The following is a 22674-nucleotide window of genomic DNA, read 5'->3' on the forward strand; positions in this document are numbered from 1 at the left end:
GCAACTGGCTTTGCCTCTTCATGACTTAGGCCAGTTTTTCTGCTTGTTTGTCCTGCTTGCACTAGTTAAAGAGCCAAACTGCATTTTTTCCCTGTCACTGTATTGTCTTGGAGAGAGACTTTCACTGCAGAAAGTATTTAAGCTATATATCTGAAATAATTTTGATTTGATTTTAGGAATAAAAACACCTTAAAATCCTCTAAACCCAGACTTTGCTGATTCATTCAAAACAGAACAAAACCCTCAGTGTTGTGAGAAGTTTCTCTTAATGGCATCACTTGCCAGAAACAGTAGGAGTTGCTGCTGCTCTGGTTTGACTTCTCCTTTTCTCCTCCTTTCCACCAGCTAATAGTAAAGCTAATCCATGTGTGTTTAAAAGCAGTAAATTAAACCTGCTGTATGGAGTATGTTCTGAGGGATTAGGTATTGACATTGGAGAGTGCTTTAACCAAAAAGACATCTAAAGCCCACACTGGCATGGTTTTTCAGGCTAATAACTGCCTTGGATTGAGTGAGAGGTAAATTACAAATGTTGTAGTGCTGTGACTTCTGTTTACAGTTCAACAGTGTTAAGTTAATCGGATCAGTTTTACTGTAATCTGGTTTTTTAGAAAGGAAGTCTTTTATCTCAGGTTCATGGATTATGTCTCTTTTCAGCACTGAAATGTGTTGAGAACAGCAGTAAGACAAATGACTGGTGGAATTACTTCTTAAATCTGTGATACAGTTGGGGGAAACTGAATAAACACTTAATGACATTTACAATATAAGCTTTTTTAGCAGTATTCTATTTCAGTGCATAGCTCTTTCAATTAATGGTTATTTAGTGGTGACTTAGTGGTTACCAGGTAGATACCTAGAATTTTAAGGATGTGGAAAGAAATTATGGAAGAGGTTTTCATAACTTTATTTTAGCTGGTTCATACTTGCTTATGAAGCAAAATAAAGACAAACCTTGAGCTGTTGGGTATTTTGTTTGCATGATCTGCATACAGGAAGGTGCTGCATGCAATTACAGGCTAATTACATCATGATCTCAGTATCGCTGAAGTGTGAGCACACACACTTCAAGCAGCTTCACCCTGCATGGAAAAAAGCACAGATCATCACTGCACGAGGGACTTCATTCTCATGATCCACATACCATTGCTTTCCACTTCTGATTTAGCAGCTAGCAACCGCCCCCAACACCTGAATAACCGCACCTCTCTGAAAATCCTATCTCTCACCTTGAGAAGCTGAAATATCCAGGTTATGTGTAAGAGGAAATGAGGAGTAAGTCACCATGACACCATTATCTCCATAGCAGGTCTTTGAAAATGATTATGCAGAGCTAGTGATACGATGTCAATGTCTTCTACCTACTATGATCACGAGTAGTTGTGGCAGTGTGCTGAAGCTGTGATACGGTTTTGTTAAACCGAAGTACATTTTGTGAACAACTGTTCCACCATGATAATCAAAACTACATGCTCTCAAATGTGTATAAGTAAGAAACTTATCTGTGTATGCCTCATTCTCCAGTTCTGGAGATCTAAGCAATACACTTTTCTCAAATAGCCTTGAATTTTGGTGTTAGTATGGGTGCAGGGCAAAGGATGACGTAATTCCATATATACTTTATAGAATAGATGGTGTTGGAAACACCATGGCATTATGTTGACCCGTCACCTTCCCTCACCATGGCTGCACAGGCTTCTGCCTCCTCCCTTACACAAGTCAGCTGAATACTAAATAGCTGATGACAGATCATGACATCTGTCACAATAACAACACAAGTGGAGGGCAAAAATGAGGTCTGGGCTGCAGCATTTTTCAAAGCCCTGCCATTCTTCCTATTAAGAGAAAGGGAGAGGGATTTTCTCCTGGTAGGAAATGTTTTTGCACTGTACTGCAGTGTCCGACTCCAGGGCTCAGTGCTGGCTGATGTCTGAATAGTGCAGTGTTTTGGTGAGGCTCTGGTTTGGCTCTTAGCCCGTCCTACTGTCTTGCTTTGTTGGTGTGCTTGGATGGCTTCCAGAGCTAGGTCAGTGGTAGTCCCACTGGCATAGAACTGGAAACAACTCCTCTTGACAATGACAGTGGGTTTTTTCTGCCACTTTCAAAGGGTATGTTTTGCATGGGTTTTATGACTCGAATAGTACATAAGATACTATGATCCTATGCAGCAGGGTTAACTGGAATTCATGGGCCCATATGATAAGCCCATAAGTGCTTGTTTAGGGAATAAATCTGTGTCACGCTTCAGAGTTCTCTTCAAGGAAATTTTCACCTTATGAGCCATTAGTTTGTTGTTTGTTCTTCTGAGTTTGTTTTCAGACTGAAGCATTCTTTTAAGCACTTTACAGTGTAAATAACAAAATCGATGGCAAATCATGGGTGAAACCACAGTATGTATCACTTGTGGTGGGCTCAGGAGTTAGGCTTAGTTTGGAGGACTTCATGGGTAGAGGTAAAGGGGGAAGAGGATTGAAAAGGATCCTAAGTCTCTTCTCTTCCCTAATGGTTCTAATGCTACTTGGTTGGTAATTTTTTTTTATTCTTTCTTTTTCTCTTTACTTTTCTTTCTACACACTTTCTTGGGGCTAGCTGTGTATCTGGAAAGGAGGAGGTGGTCTATGCCTTGACACAGAGGTCCTGAGGAAAGAACTGAGACTACAGCAACATGTTTCTCTGGCAAGAAGGAGGGATGGAGGCTGTTTTTGTCTTTCTGCTCCCCTACTGGTAGATGGGAATGTCTCCCCCAGATAATTTTTCTTGTCTAACTCTAAAGTGGTATGCATTTTATGTGCAACACTGCTGAATTTTGAGCACAGTATCAAGGGCTTTTTATGCCACTGTGCTGTGCATCCCAAAGTTAATTAAGGTTGTTTATGGTTTTGTTAAACATTGTTGGTAATCTCCCATTTGTTTTTTCCATACAGCCATTTGTTTCTGACAGAACTTGTCCCTGTACCCAAACAGATTGTGCAGATGCTGTATGTGTGTCAAGGATGGAGGGACAGGGTTTAGAAATGTGATTCTATTATGTTGTGGTAATTCATACCCTGTTTTGAGGTTTTTTGGGTTTTTTTTCTGTTCAAATGACTAGTTTGGGTTAGTGTTATGGGTATCTGGATGTGCAGTAGCATGCAGCATTGTGCATCTTAGTATTGTGTCTTGTTGATACCAGATTGAGCCAAAGGCATCCTCTTTAGTGGAAGTGAGGGGAGTAAAATCTTCATGCCCTGAGGCTGTAGGGCTTGTGCAGTGACCACATTGTTCTCCGGAGCTATCCAGAGTGTGTGGAAGTGAGGGGATCGCATGCATGCGTAATTTGCTTTTCTCCATATTCCCAAAAGCTCCCTCTGCACTTGCACTCCCTGAGAAGCACCTCTTTTCTGCTTTCATGAATTGCCAATTCATGCTCTTCTCGCTTGTGAAGTTGTCCAGAGAAGGTACAGAGGAGCAACTGTTGCTCACTAGAATATAAAGATTCCCTAATTGTGACAGTAGCAGCAGATTGAGCAATTCGATGGTTGTCACTGAACTGTTTACTCAGTCACAGTTTTGGCATGTTTCCATACTTGATGTGCCACAAACATCACCTGTGAAGGTGAGAGGACTCCTGCCCTGCTCTCCTTCCTTCAGCAATCCTTCCTGGGAGCTGCAAAGTCAAGGCAGTAGCCATTGGCCAAGGGAAGTGCATAACCTTCTAACTTTCTGCATGCCCCTTGCTCTTTATGCACTTCTCTTGAAATGCGGGGGTATGTCATCACCAGAGTTTGTTTTTCTTTTTGTAATGTATTTTGTATTCCTTTTTGCCAGCTGGCTTGCCTTTTGCAATTCTCAGTTCACGGCGTATCCCCTTCCAGAGAGGAGTTTTCTGTAGTGATGAATCCATCCGGTATCCATACAAAGAGGACACCATTTCCTATAAGTTGTTAGCAGGAATAATTATTCCTTTCAGTATTATTGTTGTAAGTTAAACTTTTCTTCATTGCTTTTGATTTCAGTGGGGTTGGGGAAGAGGGAGGAGGGGCAATCTGTTAACACAGACTTGTAAAATTGTACTCTATAAGATTTCTCAGCCTTAAAGTAATGTCCTTAGACCAGGTGCTAAAGCAGTAGAAATGGTGTTCTGACAAAAATAACTAAAAGATTTACTTTAATTGAGGTCAAACAGCTAGAACTGTAGAACAGAATAAAAATGCCTTAGAACTGTGGTGGCTTAATTCTATAGTTTGAGAGATAAAAACTTCCTACCTTATCATATTTGTTAAGAACAACAATAATGTACTGTGACTGTTTCAAGGGTTTTAATTTTGGGACCTGATGCTTTCAGGTACATGACCTATTAAGTCAGCATTTTTCTCTTCCACAAAGTCATTGGGAATCCTTCTGCATGTGGAAGTATAACCTCAGACACTAAACTATTTAATAGAAAAATATTGCAGCTTTCTATCTTATCAAAAGGATAAATAGAGAAAGTAACTGGAGAGTTTTTTACGGGATATTTTCCTGAAGGTCAGGATGGAACACTGGGCAGCACTGTGTTTAAATTAATGCAGGGGCACATTTTCATACTGCTCTTAACCTGGCTGAAAACAGTGTACTGCTCTCCTTCTCGCCTCTTCACACCAGACCAGTGAGCTGGAGAGATTGCCTCTGCAATGTGGGATGGCTCTCTGACCACAGATCCTAGCTCAGCTGAACTGTCTCAAGCATATAGTGACTCTCTATCCTTCATATTTAATTATATGCTGTCAGCTGAGCTAACCTAATAGCTTACTATCAGTGAACAAAAGTTGAGGTCCTACTATTACCTTGTCTGTTGCCACCTCTGGTGGCTTGTCTGAACCCAGGATAAGCTAGTGAATTTCCTTAATCTGGCAGAAAACAGCAGCTTTCTTTGAGCTACACTGAGTGCAAATGGCTCCTGGAAATGGTTCCTGGAAGAATACCAGTACTGGGGCAAAAAGTGGTAGGGACATGTCCTCATGAGCAGAGGGGAGAGCTGGACCTCTTCAGTTAACCATCTCATGTCCTAAGTCTGATGAGATTACACTTCAGTTCTGACAATGGTCCTTCCACAGGGGTCTCAAAATCCCTGTCCAGATGTGCTAAAAAGCTTCAGTCTCCACTGGTGGCTCTGTTGGGTGACATCCAAGCTCCTCACAGCCACACTTTGAGCAGAGTTAAAACTGTTTTAGGTCTATAAGTATTTATCCAAGTACATTTTAGAAATTGAAACTGAAAAGGTACAGATAAATGTAAACCTCAGTATTGACCAGCTTTTTTTCTGGGCTAATGGGTTGAAATCAGGAGGGATATTTTGTCAATCTAACTCATGCACAGAAGCTGCATGGATTTTATCAAGACTCCAACATAAAGGTCAACTTGCAGCATCTGTTTGCTCTTGGGTGGAATTTTTTTAAACTGTAGAAACATGGGCTGAGAATTGAATCTGTGATTTAACTAGTTTCCCTTGTCTTGGAAAAGCTGCTTCAAGAACTTACAGAAATAGCTCTGGAGCAGATGAAATTTTGTGGGGAGGAGGATCCTGCCATTTGCCATTTAAGATAGGACTATGTTTTTTTGCGCCCTGTTACTACCTAAGAGCATCAGTGCTTGGTCACAACTAGAGTCCATATACCTTGTTATCTCACTTTTACGGCAGTTAAAACACGCAAGTGAGGAAGAACAGAATAGAGCAAGGAAAGATTGATGTTTTGCCTTCAGTACTTGGCTACCAGCCATTTGCAGCTCAGGGACTTCCTGAGTCAAAAGAGGCTCCACTGAATATAGTAATTTTTAATGGATGTATTTAATTTTAATTAATCCAGTCCACATTTGATCCTATATGAACATTTAGCTAACGAAGTTACCTTTGCAACATCAGGGACCATCTTTCAGTTGTGAAATCAGGCTTTCATATCAAGATTGCATCAAAGTCAGATGGTAAAGGCAAATATTGGTGTCCTTTACTCAATGCTCAGTCAGATTATTGAAGGTAAATACTCTTTTGATGTCAGTGTCCGGTGAAGTAGTTGCATCGGCATCAACTAATTTTTTGTCACCTCAGCTGAGGTAAGTGACCTTCTTGCAGGTTTTGCAGCAATGTTCTTTGAAAGGGATTCATAGTTTACCAGCCATGGCTGTGATATTTGTGCTCAGCTGTCTTCCTTAAGAGGTTATTTTCTTGGTTAGCTAGATCCTGTATATACTTCACTGAAAGCTTTCTCAGCTTTAGTCCACATCCTGGTGTTCCTCTGTTTGTCTGTGTCTGTATGGTGCAGGGTGTAAAGCTTCAGTGTCACACATCACATCTGGTGGTATTGTCTGTTTGCCTTCATGTGCAAAGCTCTTGACAGCTGCTCTGTGTGCTGAGGTGTCAGTGCCTAACTGCTTCATTCACCAAAGCTCTGCTTTGCTCGAGTCCAGGACATGGCACTCTAAAGTGATAGATGGAGTCATCATTTAAATTTTACATGATTTTAAAAGACAATTTTACATATATGCATACATTTCCCTACCCATCTGATCATCTGCAGGAGCTGAGCCTTTCTGTACAAAATGGGTATGTCTGGTTCAATATCCAAATTATCTGGGGTGAACTTTTATACCTGGCTTAAGGAAAAATTTACTTTCTGCAAAAGATATAGTTGCAGGAAAACAAAATTAAATTGCATGCTTGTCAACACGTGATGCATGTACCTGTGGAGTGAAAAATCCTTGGAAAGATCTCACCAATGCCTGTCTTTCTCTACTCCTGTTAGTTTTCTTTTCTCCCCAAGGGATTTAATTTTCCTGAGGAATAGGAAATATCTTTGTTAAAATATCTGGCCTTTCACATCCAGAAATAAAGTCTAGACCCTTAAGAATAGTTTTTGCTTTCACAAAAAAACCCCTAATAAACTTAGAAAAATTTTGCTCAGCACAAGTTTAGTTGAGGAAGACTCAATGTAGAACAAAGTTATGCTGGAGAAAGTGTTCCTACTTAGGGCTGTGCCAAGTAGTATGGGTAAATGTTTATTCTGAGAAGGCTTTGTTTTAATAAGTATTCTAAAAATCATTAATGTTAAATCCAACAAGAAGTAGGGAAGGTAAAAGGGTTTTTTTTTCTTCTGCATGAAAGTGTTTAAAGTTTGGTCACGGTTACTGCTGACTCTTGGAGAAAACTTACTTTTGGAGCTTAATGTTTATAAAGAATTAATTTCTGTAACTGCATGTCATGAGTATTAATAACAAGAGAGTAATACCTTTCTTTTGAAGTAATTATTTTTAACTTGTTGTCCTTGTTTCTCTTTCAGATAATCCTAGGAGAGACTCTCTCGGTCTTTTATAATAATTTGCACTCAAATTCGTTTGTCAGAAATAACTACATAGCCACTATTTACAAAGCCATTGGGACCTTCATATTTGGAGCAGCTGCTAGCCAGTCGTTGACAGACATTGCCAAGTACTCCATAGGTAGACTGCGTCCTCACTTCATTGCTGTGTGCCAGCCCGACTGGACACGGATCAACTGCAGTCTAGGTTACATTGAGAACTTCTCTTGTCATGGAGACAAAGCAAAAATCAACGAGGGAAGGTGAGTGACTAACCATCTGCACTTGGTTACATAACATTTGCTAATTTGGGACGATGAGTTTGTATTGCTACTGCATTTTTTTGTGCTTCTCCTAGAATAAATTTCTTGTCATGAATTTTAAACTTTGAGCCCTGTCTAGACACTGGGATCTTTTTTTCCATTTTGTAGAAACTTGTTCCATTAATGTACAGAAAAATGCATTAATTGTGTATCTGTTTCTGCTTATTTAGAAAATGTGGGTGATATTCAGTTTCGTTTGGCTTCTTATTCATGTTTCTAAAATGTCTGTGCATCCCAGTGAAGAGCAGAATTGAAATCTACCTTCAAAATTGAATGTAGAATAGCAGGGTTTCAGTTCAGAATGAAGGCAAATTAAAGCTGCATGTCCATATAAATATATGGAGCACTATTAAGAGAATCACTCTGCTGATTTTCTCATAATTAAGAATTTGTTCATTTCAAATACTTAACCTGCCAGTGCAGATACAGCAAGATAATATGGAAACAAATGAAGTGTCTGACTCATCAGACTTTAGTCACTGTGTTACTTTAATATTTCCAATAGCATTCAAACACTCTGTTTTTATGTTCAGAATAATTTTTTTAGTTGCTTGGGCTTTCTGGAAGCTTGCCTTTGTAGGAACTCCATGCCATTCTTTTTTCAAGAGACCTCTGTGTGGTTTTTAAGTACACGTGTGGAGGTTTTGCTCACTCCTCTTGTGCTCATCTGCTATCCTGATGTGTCTTCCCTGTGAATTTTCTGGTAGTATACATGGTATATCTCAGTAGCCACAGGAAAATTTTGATTTGGTGGGGGACCAGGTCCAGCTCCAAGTCATACACAGCAGCTGCTCAAAGGTGTCAGGAGCCATTTGGATTTTGAGTGGTTGATGGTAGCAGAGAAGCAAGTACACGGATAGGCAGTGTAGTAGTGTGTTGTGTTTCTGTGGCAAGGGTTTAGTAGCAGTGGGATACAGGGGTGGCTTCTATGAGAAGCTGCTGTGACCAGTAGAGCCAATGCCAGCAAACTCCGAGATGGACCTGCCACTGGGCAAGGCCAAGTCCATCAGCCACTGTGGTAGCACAGCTGGGATAATGTATTTAAGAAGCTAGGGGAAAGTTTCTGCACGAGAGCCACAGCAGCTGAAGAGAGGGATGAGAATATGTGAGAGCAACAACTCTGCACACAAGATCAGTGAAGAAGGAGGGGGAGGAGGTGCTCCAGATGCTGGAGCAGTGACTCCCTTACAGCCTGTGGGGAAGACCAAAGTGAGACAGGCTGTCTCTGGAGCCCAACTCCACTGGTCCATGGTGGGGCAGATGTCCATCTGCAGCCTGTGGAGGAACCCACACCAGAGCAGGTAGATGCTAGAAGGAAGTTATGACCCTGTGGGAAGTCTGTGCTGGAGCAGTTCATGAAGTACTGTAGCCCATAGGAAGGACTCACACTGGGTAAGCTCATGGAAGACTGTCTCCATGGGAGGAACCCCATGGAGCAGGGAAGGGGTGTGGGGACTCTTGCCCCTGAGGAGCAAGGAGCAGCAGAGACACTATGTTGAACTGACTGCAGCCTCTCCATTCTCTGTCCCCCTGCACTGCTGGTGGGGAGGAGGGAAAGAATGGGGGGATAGAGTTAAGTAAGTCCTGGAAAAAGAGTTGGGGAAGGAATTTTTAAGACTTGGTTTTGTTTCTCCTTGTCCTACTCAAATTTAATTGATTTTAAGTTCAGTTAATTTCCCCAAGTTCAGTCTGGTTTTGCCCATGATTGTGTTTGGTGTGTGACCTCCTCTCTATCTTTATCTTGGCTCACAACCCTTTTGTATTTTTCTCTCCTCTGTGCAGTTGAGATGGGGAGTGAAAGAGCAGCTTTGGTGGCACCTGGCATCCTGCCAGGGTCAATCTGCTACAAGCAGACAGTCCTAAATTGAGCAGAGCTCCATACAGGTAGTAAGTAGGTAAATTGCAGTTTGTTCTTTGAGAAATTGAAGTGGAGGAGTGTGCTTCATGTACACTTTTTTTGTTACTAATGCCCACAGTTGTGCTTAGAAGACTTCTGTTTACTTATTCTAAGCTATTCTAAGCAGTTGTTATTAGATGGCCTGTGAGGAGCCCTGTAGAGTCAGAGTATCTACTAGTAAGGTATGACTCTCCTCTGTTCCAGGAAATACTTCTGAAGGCTTGTAATGATCACTTTATATGTTCAACTTCTTTTTGGAAAAAAGGCAGTGTAAACAAAAGGATTTTCATTAAATAGAGGGGGAAAAATAATTTCTAAACAGCATGTCTGTCAGATTTGTACATGTTACCGAGCTTTTGAAGGTCTGACTTTTAGTAGAACAACTTCAGTAATTGAAGCAAAGGAGATGCTACCTCCTCCAAGATAATAAATTGGGTATCTTGTCAACTTTGCAAATTTTAGGGGAGTGAGCTAGTTGAAGTAATTGCCAGAAATAACTCTATAAAGAGTTTAAAAGAAAAAGAAACAGTAACTTAAAACAAAACAAAGGGAAAATACAGATTTTGTTGTATGTTAGATTGTGGCAGGGGTTAGTGTTTTCCCCTTTCTTTTTTTTTTTTTTTGTGCTCCAGCTCACTTAGAGTGTTTTGTTTGTTTTGTTATTCTGCTACTATGTTAAAAGATACTTGTCTTAAGTTTCAAATTGAATTAGTTTTTAAACAAATCACACATTCTCAGGTGCTTTGTAAAACAGATATCCATGGCTTTCAGCATGAAACGGGGTTCAAAATTCAATCTGTGCATAGCTCTGAGACTTCAGTTTAGCTTCTGCATGAGTCTAAAAAATATAATAAAGGTTCTCAAATATAAAGAGGAAAATGGAGAAAATATGAATTGCTTGTGGTGCCTGAAGTGGTTAATAAATTTTCTGGGTTTTGGGGAAGCTGAAAAATAAGAGTCAGCTTATGTTAAAACAAAGAAACGGATTTTTTTCTTGTATAAGAATAGCATGGGGGAACAATGGCATAGCGATCACTTAGTTTTTGTTCTTTCCTGTGCTTTGAGATATCAGATTTCCATATTGGAAGTCTCAATGGAAGACTTCCTTATTGTAGTCTCTTACCTGACCAGCTGTTGGGTTTGTATTCCCAGCTACTGTTTTGTTCCCCTTTTCTGTTGTCCCTCTTTCTCCCAGTGGAATGATGTGAGAGGCATCTCCTTTTTGGCCAGAGTTTGCCTTAAATGTTGACTTCAGTGTGAACTCACTTGTGGGGCTTCCACTCTTGACTGATGCTTTTCCATGCACAGTAAGCTCTAAACAAGAAGTTAGCGAGTGTTCAGAGAAGGGTAGGTAGGTTAAAGTGGGACATTGTCCTGTACAGTGGGTGACCTGGATGCAGTGAACCAGTAAATCGTTCAGGGTTTCCTATGCAAATTGGGCCCTGCAACTGGAGGGTGGTTTCTGTGGTCTTGGGTCATGTGCCTGCATACAGACCCTGTGCCTAAGGATATTAACCTTATGGTTAATAACCCATCAAAAGGAGAGAGTTGGATTGCAGCAAGTTTTACAGCAAGCTGGAGGAGGTTGGCTTCGAGCTGTAACATGGAGGTCAATTTCTAGATCAGCTGGGCAAAATTATTAATGGCAGACTTGGTACCATCTAACCTCATGTGCATATATTGAATAGGCTCGTAGAAATGCAATGAAGGAATGAAGACAGGACAATCAGAGTGCTCAATAAAATACCCTATATTCTGAATTGAGCTTATTATTCCTGTGTAGTAACACAATTTGAGGTTGATTTTGAATAATTTTTTAGAGATTGATGCTTAATTGCACAGTTGAAAAGAAAAAGCTAGTATTTGTTTATTATTTCCTTGAATACAATGAAAACTGTAAAAATCCATTGTGTGCTTCCACTGTGCATATTGTACTCTTCTGATTAGTTACCTCATCTCCTCCCTTCTCATTCTTACCATTTGATACTAATCAAAAATATTCAACAGTTTTGGTATGTGGCTTCCCTGAGCATGTCAGGCTTCTTGGTCTGAAACAGAGTAAGTCTGTGTGTGTTGAAGAGATGGTTCTAAGACTGAAGTTTCGAAGGGAGACTTTGGAAGTGGTACAGAAGTTAAGGAATTGAAAGTTGTTTACATCTCCTCCCTAATAGTAAAACTAGAAGGGGAAATGTTTGAAGTAGTTTATTTTTTTTCCCACAGGAAAATTAAGAAGTAAGCTGTGGAACTCTTTGCAGTACTGGGATATGTAAGTTTGGGTTCAAACTGGGTTCAAAAAAGCGTTTGAACACACTTCTAGAATATTAAACCCAAGAAAACAACCTGTTTTTCTGGAAACCTGTAGATTATGGTTGGAAGCTGAAAATGTTTCAGGCAAGCATCGTTGCATATTTTGTTCTGGTACTGTTTTATGTAAATCTCATGGTTTCAACTCTTTGCATATGTCTGCTATGTTATAACACAGGGGCATGAGAGAAAGGTAGTGGTTTTATTGTTTGTGGTAGCAATAGTATTTAAATACATGTATGCCTTATAGTGAATATAAACCAATGGACTTACTTGTGGGTTATGGTTGATTTCAGTAAGGTTTCACTTTCTAACTTGAGCTTTGTAAACCAGTTCTTGCTGACTGAAGTGCTTGTTTGCTCTGTATAGTGCTGAAAACAGAGTCCTCTTCACTTTTACATAGCTTAGGTTCTCCTTGACAACTTTTATAGTGTGTTTGCACTTTCAGTACTACTGGTGGTTAAACTAAGTTGAGGATCACAATCACAGTTGTGTGCTTAGTAAATCTCTTCCACATTTGTTGAAGGATGCATGTTGGAGTTGCTGTGTATATACTTGAAAGTCTGTAGCACATGCAGATCTCTAAAATACGCATGGAAATCAGTGGATATATTAAAAATTTCTAGTTAAATATTAACATTAGAAACTGTACTTTTGTGCCTTTGTAAGGCAGTCTTCAGGTGGTGTTTGGCATTTAATTTAAGCTAGACACGGAAGCTTCCTATAAGCTACTTAATGGCACTTTTCTGAGTGGGTGACTTGTACAGAACTGCCTTCTCAAGCTTTTATGGAGGTGTTGCCAGGTTTGATGTCAGCTAGTTGTGTGTAGAGCTTTGTAATACTATCTCTAAATAAATATTAAGAGTAGTAACTCAGTAAAAGTACCTGACCTGTGAAGGTGATTTTTCTTTAGAGTACCAAAGTGGCAAAGTTCTCCGTAATTCACACAATGCAGTTGAGTGAGATATGTATTTTTAAAAAGCAGTTGCGCAGGGCAGAAGGATACAGACTTCACGTCATGCTGTTTCTTTACTGGGATACAGCTGCTGGTTTTAGTGCCCCAAAAAAGTAAATTTGATGTACAAGCACAAGTTTTAATGTCTATGAATGAAGAGACATCAAAGCCAAGGGATTCTCCTGGCACTGGTGCTTGCAATTAGCATGTCACTTTTAGTATGCTAGTGTATACTTTGGTGTTACTGAGTTGCCTTTAAGGTACTTTGTTTAGCACCTATAAAGATAATGACTTGCCAGTTGGCTGTTTCCTCTGTCAGATTGGTAAAGCAGAGCTCAGTAAAACAGGTAGGTGTGCCAGGCTATAACCCTCATAAAGTGGGGGTGTGAGTGAGCAGTCTATATTAATCTGTTCACTTTTGCAGCTTCCATTCTTCTTTGATTCTTCCTTCCCCTCTAGTTTACTACTGCTTACCTTTGCTTGGCTTGTAGTGGGTTGGCAAAACATGCAAATTCCTCAAAGAAGAGTAGGAAGAGAGGACTTAAGATGACTTCTCCACTCCTTATTGGTAGCTAAGGCATATTTCCCAAACCTGTCTACTCTAGCTGGTCCATGGCAGATTGTTCATGCATCCTGTTTGTTAGCTTTCTTGCTGAGTTAACAGAAACCACAGATGTTCAGCAGCAGGAGCTGTGAATTAGTGTTTTACTGTTCCTCTGGTGAGTGTACTTCACTGTTCTTGCTGCCTGTCTGTCTGAAATGAGTATGTAAACAGTGAAGCTTGAATGTCTAGTAGAGTTAACAAAGGAGAAGGTCAAGAGCTTCTCATTTCCTCTGGTATATTAATTGTGGGATAAGTTTTCTACACTCGAAAAAGCCTATGGTTTTAGGGCATCTTAGTACTTGGTTGCTTTGGAATAGGGGTTTTTAGGCTTCTGGTAGAGGGGGGGAAAAGGCAACTTCATGAGCTATTTGTTCAATTACGCTTAAATATATTGTACATCAGGGTTTCAAGGTGGTGATGGGGTGTCTTCTGACTGTTGTTGGAATGTAGTGATATGTGGTGTGGCAATATTAACTGCTTTGAACTCATGTTGGGAATCAGGAATTCGTAATTCAACGTTGGTTGCCTTTGTGCAGACAAGCATTGGTAATCTCTAGGTAGCAGTATCTGGAATTCAGGGGACACAGTTCATCAGATCAACCTGAACCTGGAAAAGATCAATCTTAATTGTGCCATCTTAAGCAAAAAAACAAGTATGTAAAATCCAGTCTAAAAGACAGTAAATGCAGCTTACATAAAGGTTCTGTAATTATTTTTTTTTTTTTGAGGAGAGTGGGCACTCAGGAATGGTGGTAGGATTTCAGTTTTATGAAGTTCTTTCTACAAGCAGATTAAATCTTAAAAAAAACCCCAATCAAATAAAACCCCCCAAGCATCCCCAACAAAAAACCATCAAAACTGGACAAAACCTCTCCCAAAACAACAAATAAACTCAAAGCCCAAGATTCTGGTATTGGAGTTGTGTGTGATTGAAGGAACATTTGAATTATAGTCTGTTATAATTCTCAAACAATGAGGCAGGTGCTATATGGAGCTTACAGTATTTTTAGAACTTAATTTAGGATTGTGCTGTCACTTTTGTATATATATATATCATGTTATAAACTTGGCAGCACAAACTGTACATTAAAGCCTTGTGTAAAGGTCAGGTATATTGAACCTGATGCTATTTAAACTTAGGTTTTATCCACAAAATGTTAAGAATAAATGTTGCAGCATGAAGTATGCTGTATTCTTATTCAGTGTCTGCTGAATGATTTCACAGGGACAGTAATATACTAGGGTATAATAATACACTAGTTAGTGCCCATGTGATTGATGCCTCCCTGAAGCCTCAAAATTTACAGCTTACTTCTTTAGATTTTCTGGGTTTAAAATAATTTCCTGCAGTAATAATGTAGGAAAACAGTAAGACTTGTAATGTCTGAAACACAACTGTTGCTAATGATGTGTTGGACTTGCAACTCTTGAAAGCAAAAGGCTTTTATTTAATGCATTCCTCTTTTCAGGTGTTCAGTGTACCTGGTTTGCTTGTAGTACCATAGTGGGCATGAAAGTCTCTGAAACAAACTAATTGGGACCAATCCATGCAGTGGATGCAAGTTTAAGAATCCATTCAGATACCTGGCAATTTTTGTTGAAAAGTATTCTTCGTGGGTGGTTTTTTTTTTAAACATAAAATGGTTTTTTTAATACCGTATTTCAGGATGATTGTTACCTGCAGATGATGGTGACAGCTATTTTTAAAAAAAAAAAAAACACCCCACAAAAACGGACTCTTTCTAAAATGTTGCCGGAAAAAGTATTAAATAATTTAAGAAAAGTATGCTGACTTCTCATGCTTCTCTTTAAAGGTTGTTTTCTAGCCTTTTGGGTATACCTTATAGAGATCTTATAACATTTTTAAACTTTGTCTTCTGAAGTTTTCACTGAACCACTGCTGAACTGAATTCTTTCCCCCTCCCCCCATTATTATCAATGTCCACATCGTCTTGAAGACTGTGGAGACCTTGATATAATGTCTAGCAAGAATGGCTTAAATACTTGTGCAACATGAAGGTACCTGTAGAGTTTTGAAAATGCCCTGTGCATCCTGATTCATTTGAGGCCCTTTACAGCAATCCAGGGGACCCCCTGTCTCCTTAGCATGCCTTCTTGAAGACCTCTGCACAACCTCATCAGGGCATTGTCTGTCTGTCTTAGCACCTCTGCGTGCAAACCATCCAGTCTCATGGACTTGGAAGTCTGACTGTTAAGTAGTCATGGCTAGATCACTGACTAGATAGTACCTCTCTTCTCTGAACTTTACTACTAGGCATGGGGACCTGGGAGGCCGAAAAGATGCTTGTTTTTGATCTTCATTAATGCATTTGCATTTCATTTTTATGTATCTCCAGCAGGACCTTACTGTGTGTTAAAAGGAGAAGGGTCAACATACGGTTTAATTTCTTGAAACCTTCAATTCACTAGCATTTACTTTGGAGCTTATGGAGCTCTCATTTAGGTGCAGATTTGGTGACATTCCTGTCTCTTAAAGCATCTACCATTGAGGTATTATTGGCTTGTTTTGGTTCTTGTATTGAGATATATATATGAGGACTTTTTGTCTCATTGATACATAAAAATCTGGATTTCATAAATGCCATATGTGTCCCTTTGTGGTGGAATTTTATTGTCCTTTTGGACTGCAACTGAAAAATCTGGATTGAATTTAAAACTTGGGTATTTTCTGGGTCAGCTTTTTGGTGTTTTGTTTTTTTTTTTTTTAAATAGAATAAAATGTAGAAGTCTTCAGGAATGCAGTTCAAAACTTTTTTCACATTTTTGAAACTGAAATATTGGTGCTGGTTCCATAACAAAGCAGTTTCAGTGTTTTACAAGGACACAGTTCAGGTTTCTGCTTCTGAAAGTGGAAGGGAAAGTATTTATTAGGGCAAAAAAGATGCATATAGCAAACATCTTGCCCCCCAGTTGTATCCTGCTCTTTAAAATGGAAAAAGCAAGGCAATTACACACATTTAGTAGTGATTTATAATCTTCATGTAAACCAAGCAGCCTTGTCATTCCAGGGGTGTAAAGTGACTAATTATTATGCAGCTGCTATTAGGTATGGATCAGTTGCAGGTGGGAAGGCATGAGCATGACATGTTCTTCTTTGACCAGCACACTGCAGAACTGGGAATAGAAAGTAAGGGTTCAGATCTTTCCCAGGGAAGGGTGTGAGAACCTATGTCTGAAGAGACTTTTGAAAGATTAGCCCCTTAAGCAAACAGTTTTAGCTGTGGTAGCAGGTTTCTAACTAGGCAGTTACGAGTATGTGTATGCATCATTCAAGGAATTTGCTGTTAAGATTTTTTTGTAGCTGAAGCTTGAATCATGTAGTAAATCAATTCTGAGGCCATGCTTTAATTTTTCAGAGATTTAGAATGAAGTTGGAACAAAGTCATTGTTTTTTGTTCCCAAAGTCCATCTTCTCCCTTAGCAGGACAGTTGAATATGAAGGGAGAGCAGAGCAGTGCTATATGGGCATTCAGAAGGTGAACTGGATGCCAGCATGTTCACATAGGCTGCTAGTGCCCTTGTCTTGTAATGATGATAAATTTATTTGCAGTGTGCAGCACAGTTTGTTGTATCTTATTGCTTTCACACTGCCTAAGCTAATGCCCCTCAGTACACATTTGTGTACAGTGTGATTTATTTTTTCCCTCCACGTATAATAGTCTTGGGTATGTGCTAAAGGGCTCTTAATCTACCTGCTTAGTCTTCCTGAGTTTACTATATATTTTTTCTTGAATGCAGTCTTTATTACATTTTGGCTGAGCAGTGCAGGTTTGTCACAATAATGCAATCACTGTCTTCTAAATATTTTTGTTAGATAACATTTTTAGCTATTTTACTGGGTATGAGTGTGGAGGTAGGACTGAAAAGCTCAGAGTTCTGAGTTTGGAGGAAGACTGGAAACCTGCTGACTGTCCTTTCTGGATTATTCATCAGCTCACTAAGCAGATAGAGAGGAGTGAAACCTTTGAACCTGAAGTGGTAAATATTAGGCCATGTTATACAAGGCTTAACTTAAGAGGCACTCTGTGCAGTCTGAGCTTTATTAGGCTCCAGGGCAGACTCGAACAGCTATCAGGGATGTGTATGCATATGTGAAACACTTTCTCTGAAGTTAAATTGAACTTTGGATAGCTGTAGTTCTCTAGTTTCAGTCTGTCAATATTCTGTTTGTGTCAACAGATAACACAGCTGTTGTGGTTCATAATTATAATTGTATTACTAATGTACAGTTTCATATTACAACTCAGATGTCTAAAGGAAAAAAACAGTTCCCTGCTTCAGTTGATGTATTGCTCCTGTGCTGGCTGCATGCAGAACAAGCTGTGTGTAGTCTGCCACTGCAAACTCAAAATGTAATCTTCAAAGAAGTGTTTAGGAAATTAGAGCTGACTGTTTTGACCTTGATAATTTATTTCAACACAATTGCCGAGGTGGTGCCTGTTACCAGTCCTTTGCCAGGAATTTTGTGTCGGCTTTGTTCAGGGCTTTTTTCCTGCATGCACCTGGTGGAGCAGTTCCCAGTGGCTAGGCAGCTGTGCTAGACTGCTGAGATGGGACTAACCTGCATGTCTTTGTTTGAAATTCAACCAGACTTTTGAAACTCTTATGCAGCAAGTTCTATGTACACCTTTCAAACTGTAACGGTGTTTAAAAAACCCCCAGACATGGGAAAAAACCCACAAACCCTTCCCCCCCCCCCCCAAACCCTTCCCCCCCCCCCCATCCAAACCCCAAGCTTCATACATTACTTTTGTTTTCATGAATGCTTTTGTTTTCCCCTGTTTCATTAGACAGCAATTGGTTTGCTCTGGAATTGTTAAACTCAAGCCAAGAGACTGGACATTTGCTTCAAGTTAATCCATCTCTATTAAACAACTGTTCCTGTGTCTCCTTCTCTTTGTTGTACTCCCTGGCCTGTCTCTCAGCACTGGGAGTATTTCTGTGATGAAGCATTACTTTGCATTAAAATGACTTTGCTTTTTAAATATATACCAGTATTCTGGTTTGACACTTCTAAAAGGCTTTGTCAAAAGCCAAACTGCACTTAGTCATTCAAGCATAACTAAATGGATTACTTATCTAATCTGGCAGTTTCTAACAGCATCATGAATTAGAAATTTCTGTGAAGGTGCTGTAGACTTACTAACTCTGTGTTTGTCATGGGCATACTGGTATGCTGTGTATAACACGGATTATTTCTTGTATGGAGCTTTTAACCTGTGAAGTGCTTGACAGCACTGAAATTTATATGTGCAGGAGTTTCCATCAGAAATTAATTTACAAGTTTTCTCTTCTGAAAACTTATGCAAAAACAATCGAGGAGCTTGGATACCAAGGCACTTTAAGGGAATGGAAGGTTACATATGTCTACTATTATTCAGATAGTGCAACTTTTTCCTTAACCACTGCTTTCACCCTTCTGTCATTAGTGTTATGCAAGATGTAACATGGCTACTTCGGGAACACTTACAGTTTGAATGAAATTATTCATCACATCTGAGAATTCAAACTTAGTCACGGCAACTAGATGTAATTTTATGTGGAAGGAAAAATATGAGATACAGTGGTGAATAAGAGTCTTTAAATTCTTAAACCTGAGAAGTTTCTGGGCTGCAGTGGATGTTGAAATGGGCCTGTGCTTGATCTGGAAGCAAAAAGAGCTGTCTTTGCAATAGAAATTAACTAATGGTAAGGAGAATCAAATCTGGAATGTGAAATTGGTTTAATCGACTGACAGTTCACAACCTGGATCCCGTTTGTTCATACATCTCCTTTGCCCTGATGTGAGCTGACCCTTCTGAGTGGTGATAGACAGCATTCATTTTCATTACTGAGATTGAAACTCTTCACCCTTTAATGGTTTCCACATAAAGGTGAGCTCGCAAGTCTGCTATTTCAGTAGCTGATAATGCTTAAGGTCGTTAGAAATCCAAATTTGTAACTTCTGTTTAATGCACCCTGAGAATACTTGGAAGCTGTGGCCAGCCAAGCATCTTCTCATTCTTGGCAGAATTTCACTGATACGCAAAGTTTATGTCCAAGGTAACAGGAGGATGGAGTCTCTTCAGGTGAAACTTTGTAGGTGTATAACTGTGTGTTGCCTAAACAGTACTGCAGGAGCAGGTATCCCCTTAATTCCCTGTAGTCTAATGCATGTGAGAGCAAACTATTAGTCTTTAGAAATGTTGGTTTGAGTACCCCTTGCTGCTATTTTCACTTTTACCCTTTCCTGAGAGGGTTTGACTAGGAAAGAGAAGTAAGCAAAGTCCTGATTTTCAATTTTTTTTTTCTTTCTGGAGGAGGCTAACTAGAAATGTAATGGAAAGTTCAACTTCCCTTTTGTATGTTGAGTTAGATGGAGTGATAAAGTCAAAACCAAGGAAAGATAACTTGTTTCATAGTGGTTTTGCAATGTACATGTGGAAAACCCTTTCAGCATGCCAGCTGGTTGGACTTTGTAATTTTGAGAGCTCAGAACATATATGTTTGTGTGTGGTACAGATGCCATGAGTTGTTAACTTCTTGTTCCCTAGATAAAAATTCAAGATATTTGAAAGTTCAAGATTCAGATTGACTGATGCTCATTTAAAAAGGAAAAAACAGTAGAAGTATGAGACTTTTTTTTTTTCTTTACTGGTTATCTTGCAGTTAAGTTTGCTCCTCTGATAGCTGCTGGTACAAACTGCTGCTGTCAGATGCAAAATAACAAGCTAGCTCGCAATTGCCCAATTAGATTGCTCCATTAGTGTGTAACACTTCAATTTAAATAGAATTTACAGGATATCTGCACACTTGGATGTATTGTGAGTCATTTCTTCAGTTCCCAAAGAGGGTAGAAACAAAACCCCATCAAATCACACCAGCAGAATTTCTTAACCAGCTTCAAAATCTGATCAACCTAGCGGCAAAGACAACCCTTACAGTACTTAGAGCTGAGTAAAACTACTTCATATTGATCCTGAGCTTGGTAAAAAGTTACTTAATGCCCCTGTTCCTTGCACTGTCTGCAGGGCTTGTTTCTAAAGGCTGGTTAGAAAAGGTGGTTAGAAATTAGAAAAAGACTACCTGTTTCTTCTTGGAGCCTGTTAGATTGGGGTTATGTCAGTAGGGAATTTTCATTTGTGTAAGATAACCTATAAAAGGAAAAATATGGAACTCTCTGCAAAAACAGTGGGCATGGTATTAAATCGTGTGTGTTAAATGTCAGCATTGTCAGCTTTCTCACTGTCTGCCATTGCTTAAAGTAGAACTGAGTTGATTCCCCCCTCACTCACCCCAGATACAACTGGGGAATTGTGCAAGACACTTACAATTAAATGTTAGGTCTCATGTTGAAACACTTGTAAATAAAATTCTTGAGATGAGGGTTACTGAGTTGGAAAGACTCTGGCAGCTTTTTCCTATCTGTGAGTTTATGACTTTGTACTGAAGTGTGGCTTTAACTACTGTCAGAGGGAAGAAAGTGGAGAAATGAGGAATGTTGTCTTTTGAAAATGGGGCTCTGGGTAGTTGGGTGAACTGCTTGTACATTTACTTAAACATTTCTCTGCAGTAATTACAGAAGTGTTTAATCCTTAATCCTTTCAACCCCCCCACTGATCATGAAAGTCATATAGGTGCAAGTCCAGCACTCGCGGAAAGAACAGGTCCTGAGAGAATGTGTTGGTTGCGAAATGCAGAGAAAATTGACTTTACAGAATATGGTGCCTCAGTTTTAGCATAGGATTAGCACTTTACTAAAACATGTCCTCATAGCACTGAAATTCTAGGAATATTTCACTGATGAGAGTGTGGAGCTCTCTGACTTGACCCAGCTGTGCTGAGCTGCAGTACCCTCTAGTATTTACTCCTCTCCAGATCATGAATGGGTAGATAAATGTCAATGGCAGCTTTGAGTCAGATTGGGAGAATCCAGAGAACCTGAGAATAGAGAGGACTTGCTGGCTAGTTGCGGTGGGTGTGTTTATTCGCTTTAAAGTGGGAGCATGCATAATGTTTTGCTGAGCCTCCTGTTTTTCTCTAAGAGATCATTCCATAATTCAGTAGTTACATTGGGAAGATTGCTTTATCGTTCAGCCTCTGCCAGGTTATTGTAGTACCACAGGATGTGCTTTCTTGTGGTTCATCTCTTCCTACTGTCATTTCTAGCACTTTTATTTCTCACCACTTACTGCTCCACTCTGCCATATGTGTTTAGCTGTTTTTGAGTCTTCTTTCACTAAGGCTATTAATTTCCCTGTCAGACTCCTGCACTTGTCTCAGAGTTTCTGCACATGTCCATACAAAGACATTCTATGAAGACAAGGCATCAAGCTTGTTTACTAAGCTCCTGTGTGCAGGAATTCACTTGAGAAATAATGCACTTAACAAAATACTGCCCAGCAGAACTTAGTCCTTAGAACATGCTCTTTCTTGCAAGTGACAGTCTCGGACAAATGACCCTTTTATTTGCATGTTGTGTTTCATTTTTCTACTAATTGAAGGAATGTAACCTATCAGGCAGGCTCTTCTCCCTCGGGTAAGCTGCCTTTGTGTATGGAAAGGAATGGAACAGAATGAAATGGTTGTCAGTGTCAAGTCCTGTAAGGCAATCTTAGTTCTGCTCATCTGGTCTTAGAAATGGTGCCTAAAATTAATAATTGCTCCAATTCATTCATTTCTTGCAGGAATTGTCGGTATTGTAATTATTTGCCCAGGTATTCTTTAAAAAGGCAGACTTAAAATAACAAACCATAGTGATTACCTGTAATCAATCTTATGGCAACCTTCTTAAGAGCTGTAGTATCTTTACTTTTTCTCTTTATCGGAAACCATGTGAAATTTGTGGTAAAGCTAAGTTTCAAGAAGGCTAAACAGCCCTTAAATTACCTTGCTTTAAAACCATTTTGTGATGTCCAGCTCAACTGTATATATTGGAAACTAGGAGTACACTGTAGCTCTCCACTGAGACCTGAAGGTGGTTTCATATTACTGCTTAAGGCATTCTTCTCACTTGGGAGTAATATATTGCCCAAGTGGAAGTAATTAAAGCTTATGTTTTTTTCCTGTTGAAATGTTGTTCCTCACATAGGAAGTGATCTGTGAGGTAGGTATTGGAGTAAAAGGCATGGATCTATGCAAAACTGTTCCTTTTGTGTCAGACTCAACTGTTTTGGAAACAATCAGAACAAGATTTTGCACTTCACCAAATCTATTTTATAATTCCACAGTTTCAGTGAATACTGTTCTAATATTAATTTGAAAACAATGTCCTGGAATCT

General features: G+C 39.5%; 1 protein-coding gene across 1 annotated transcript in view; it reads left to right on the plus strand.

Moving 5' to 3' along the window:
- Window positions 1-3807: 3807 nt before the first annotated feature.
- PPAP2A (phosphatidic acid phosphatase type 2A) overlaps window positions 3808-22674 on the plus strand; it is a gene marked incomplete at its 5' end in the record, with an annotated part of 36178 nt that continues 17311 nt past the window's right edge. Inside the window, 2 exons of the mRNA XM_009079235.1 lie at window positions 3808-3959; window positions 7293-7573. Coding sequence (XP_009077483.1) covers window positions 3808-3959; window positions 7293-7573 — 433 coding nt within the window. The remainder of the gene's footprint in view (window positions 3960-7292; window positions 7574-22674) is intronic.

The sequence above is a fragment of the Acanthisitta chloris genome, unplaced genomic scaffold (genome assembly GCF_000695815.1).
Source record: "Acanthisitta chloris isolate BGI_N310 unplaced genomic scaffold, ASM69581v1 scaffold6627, whole genome shotgun sequence".
Lineage (NCBI taxonomy): Eukaryota > Metazoa > Chordata > Aves > Passeriformes > Acanthisittidae > Acanthisitta > Acanthisitta chloris.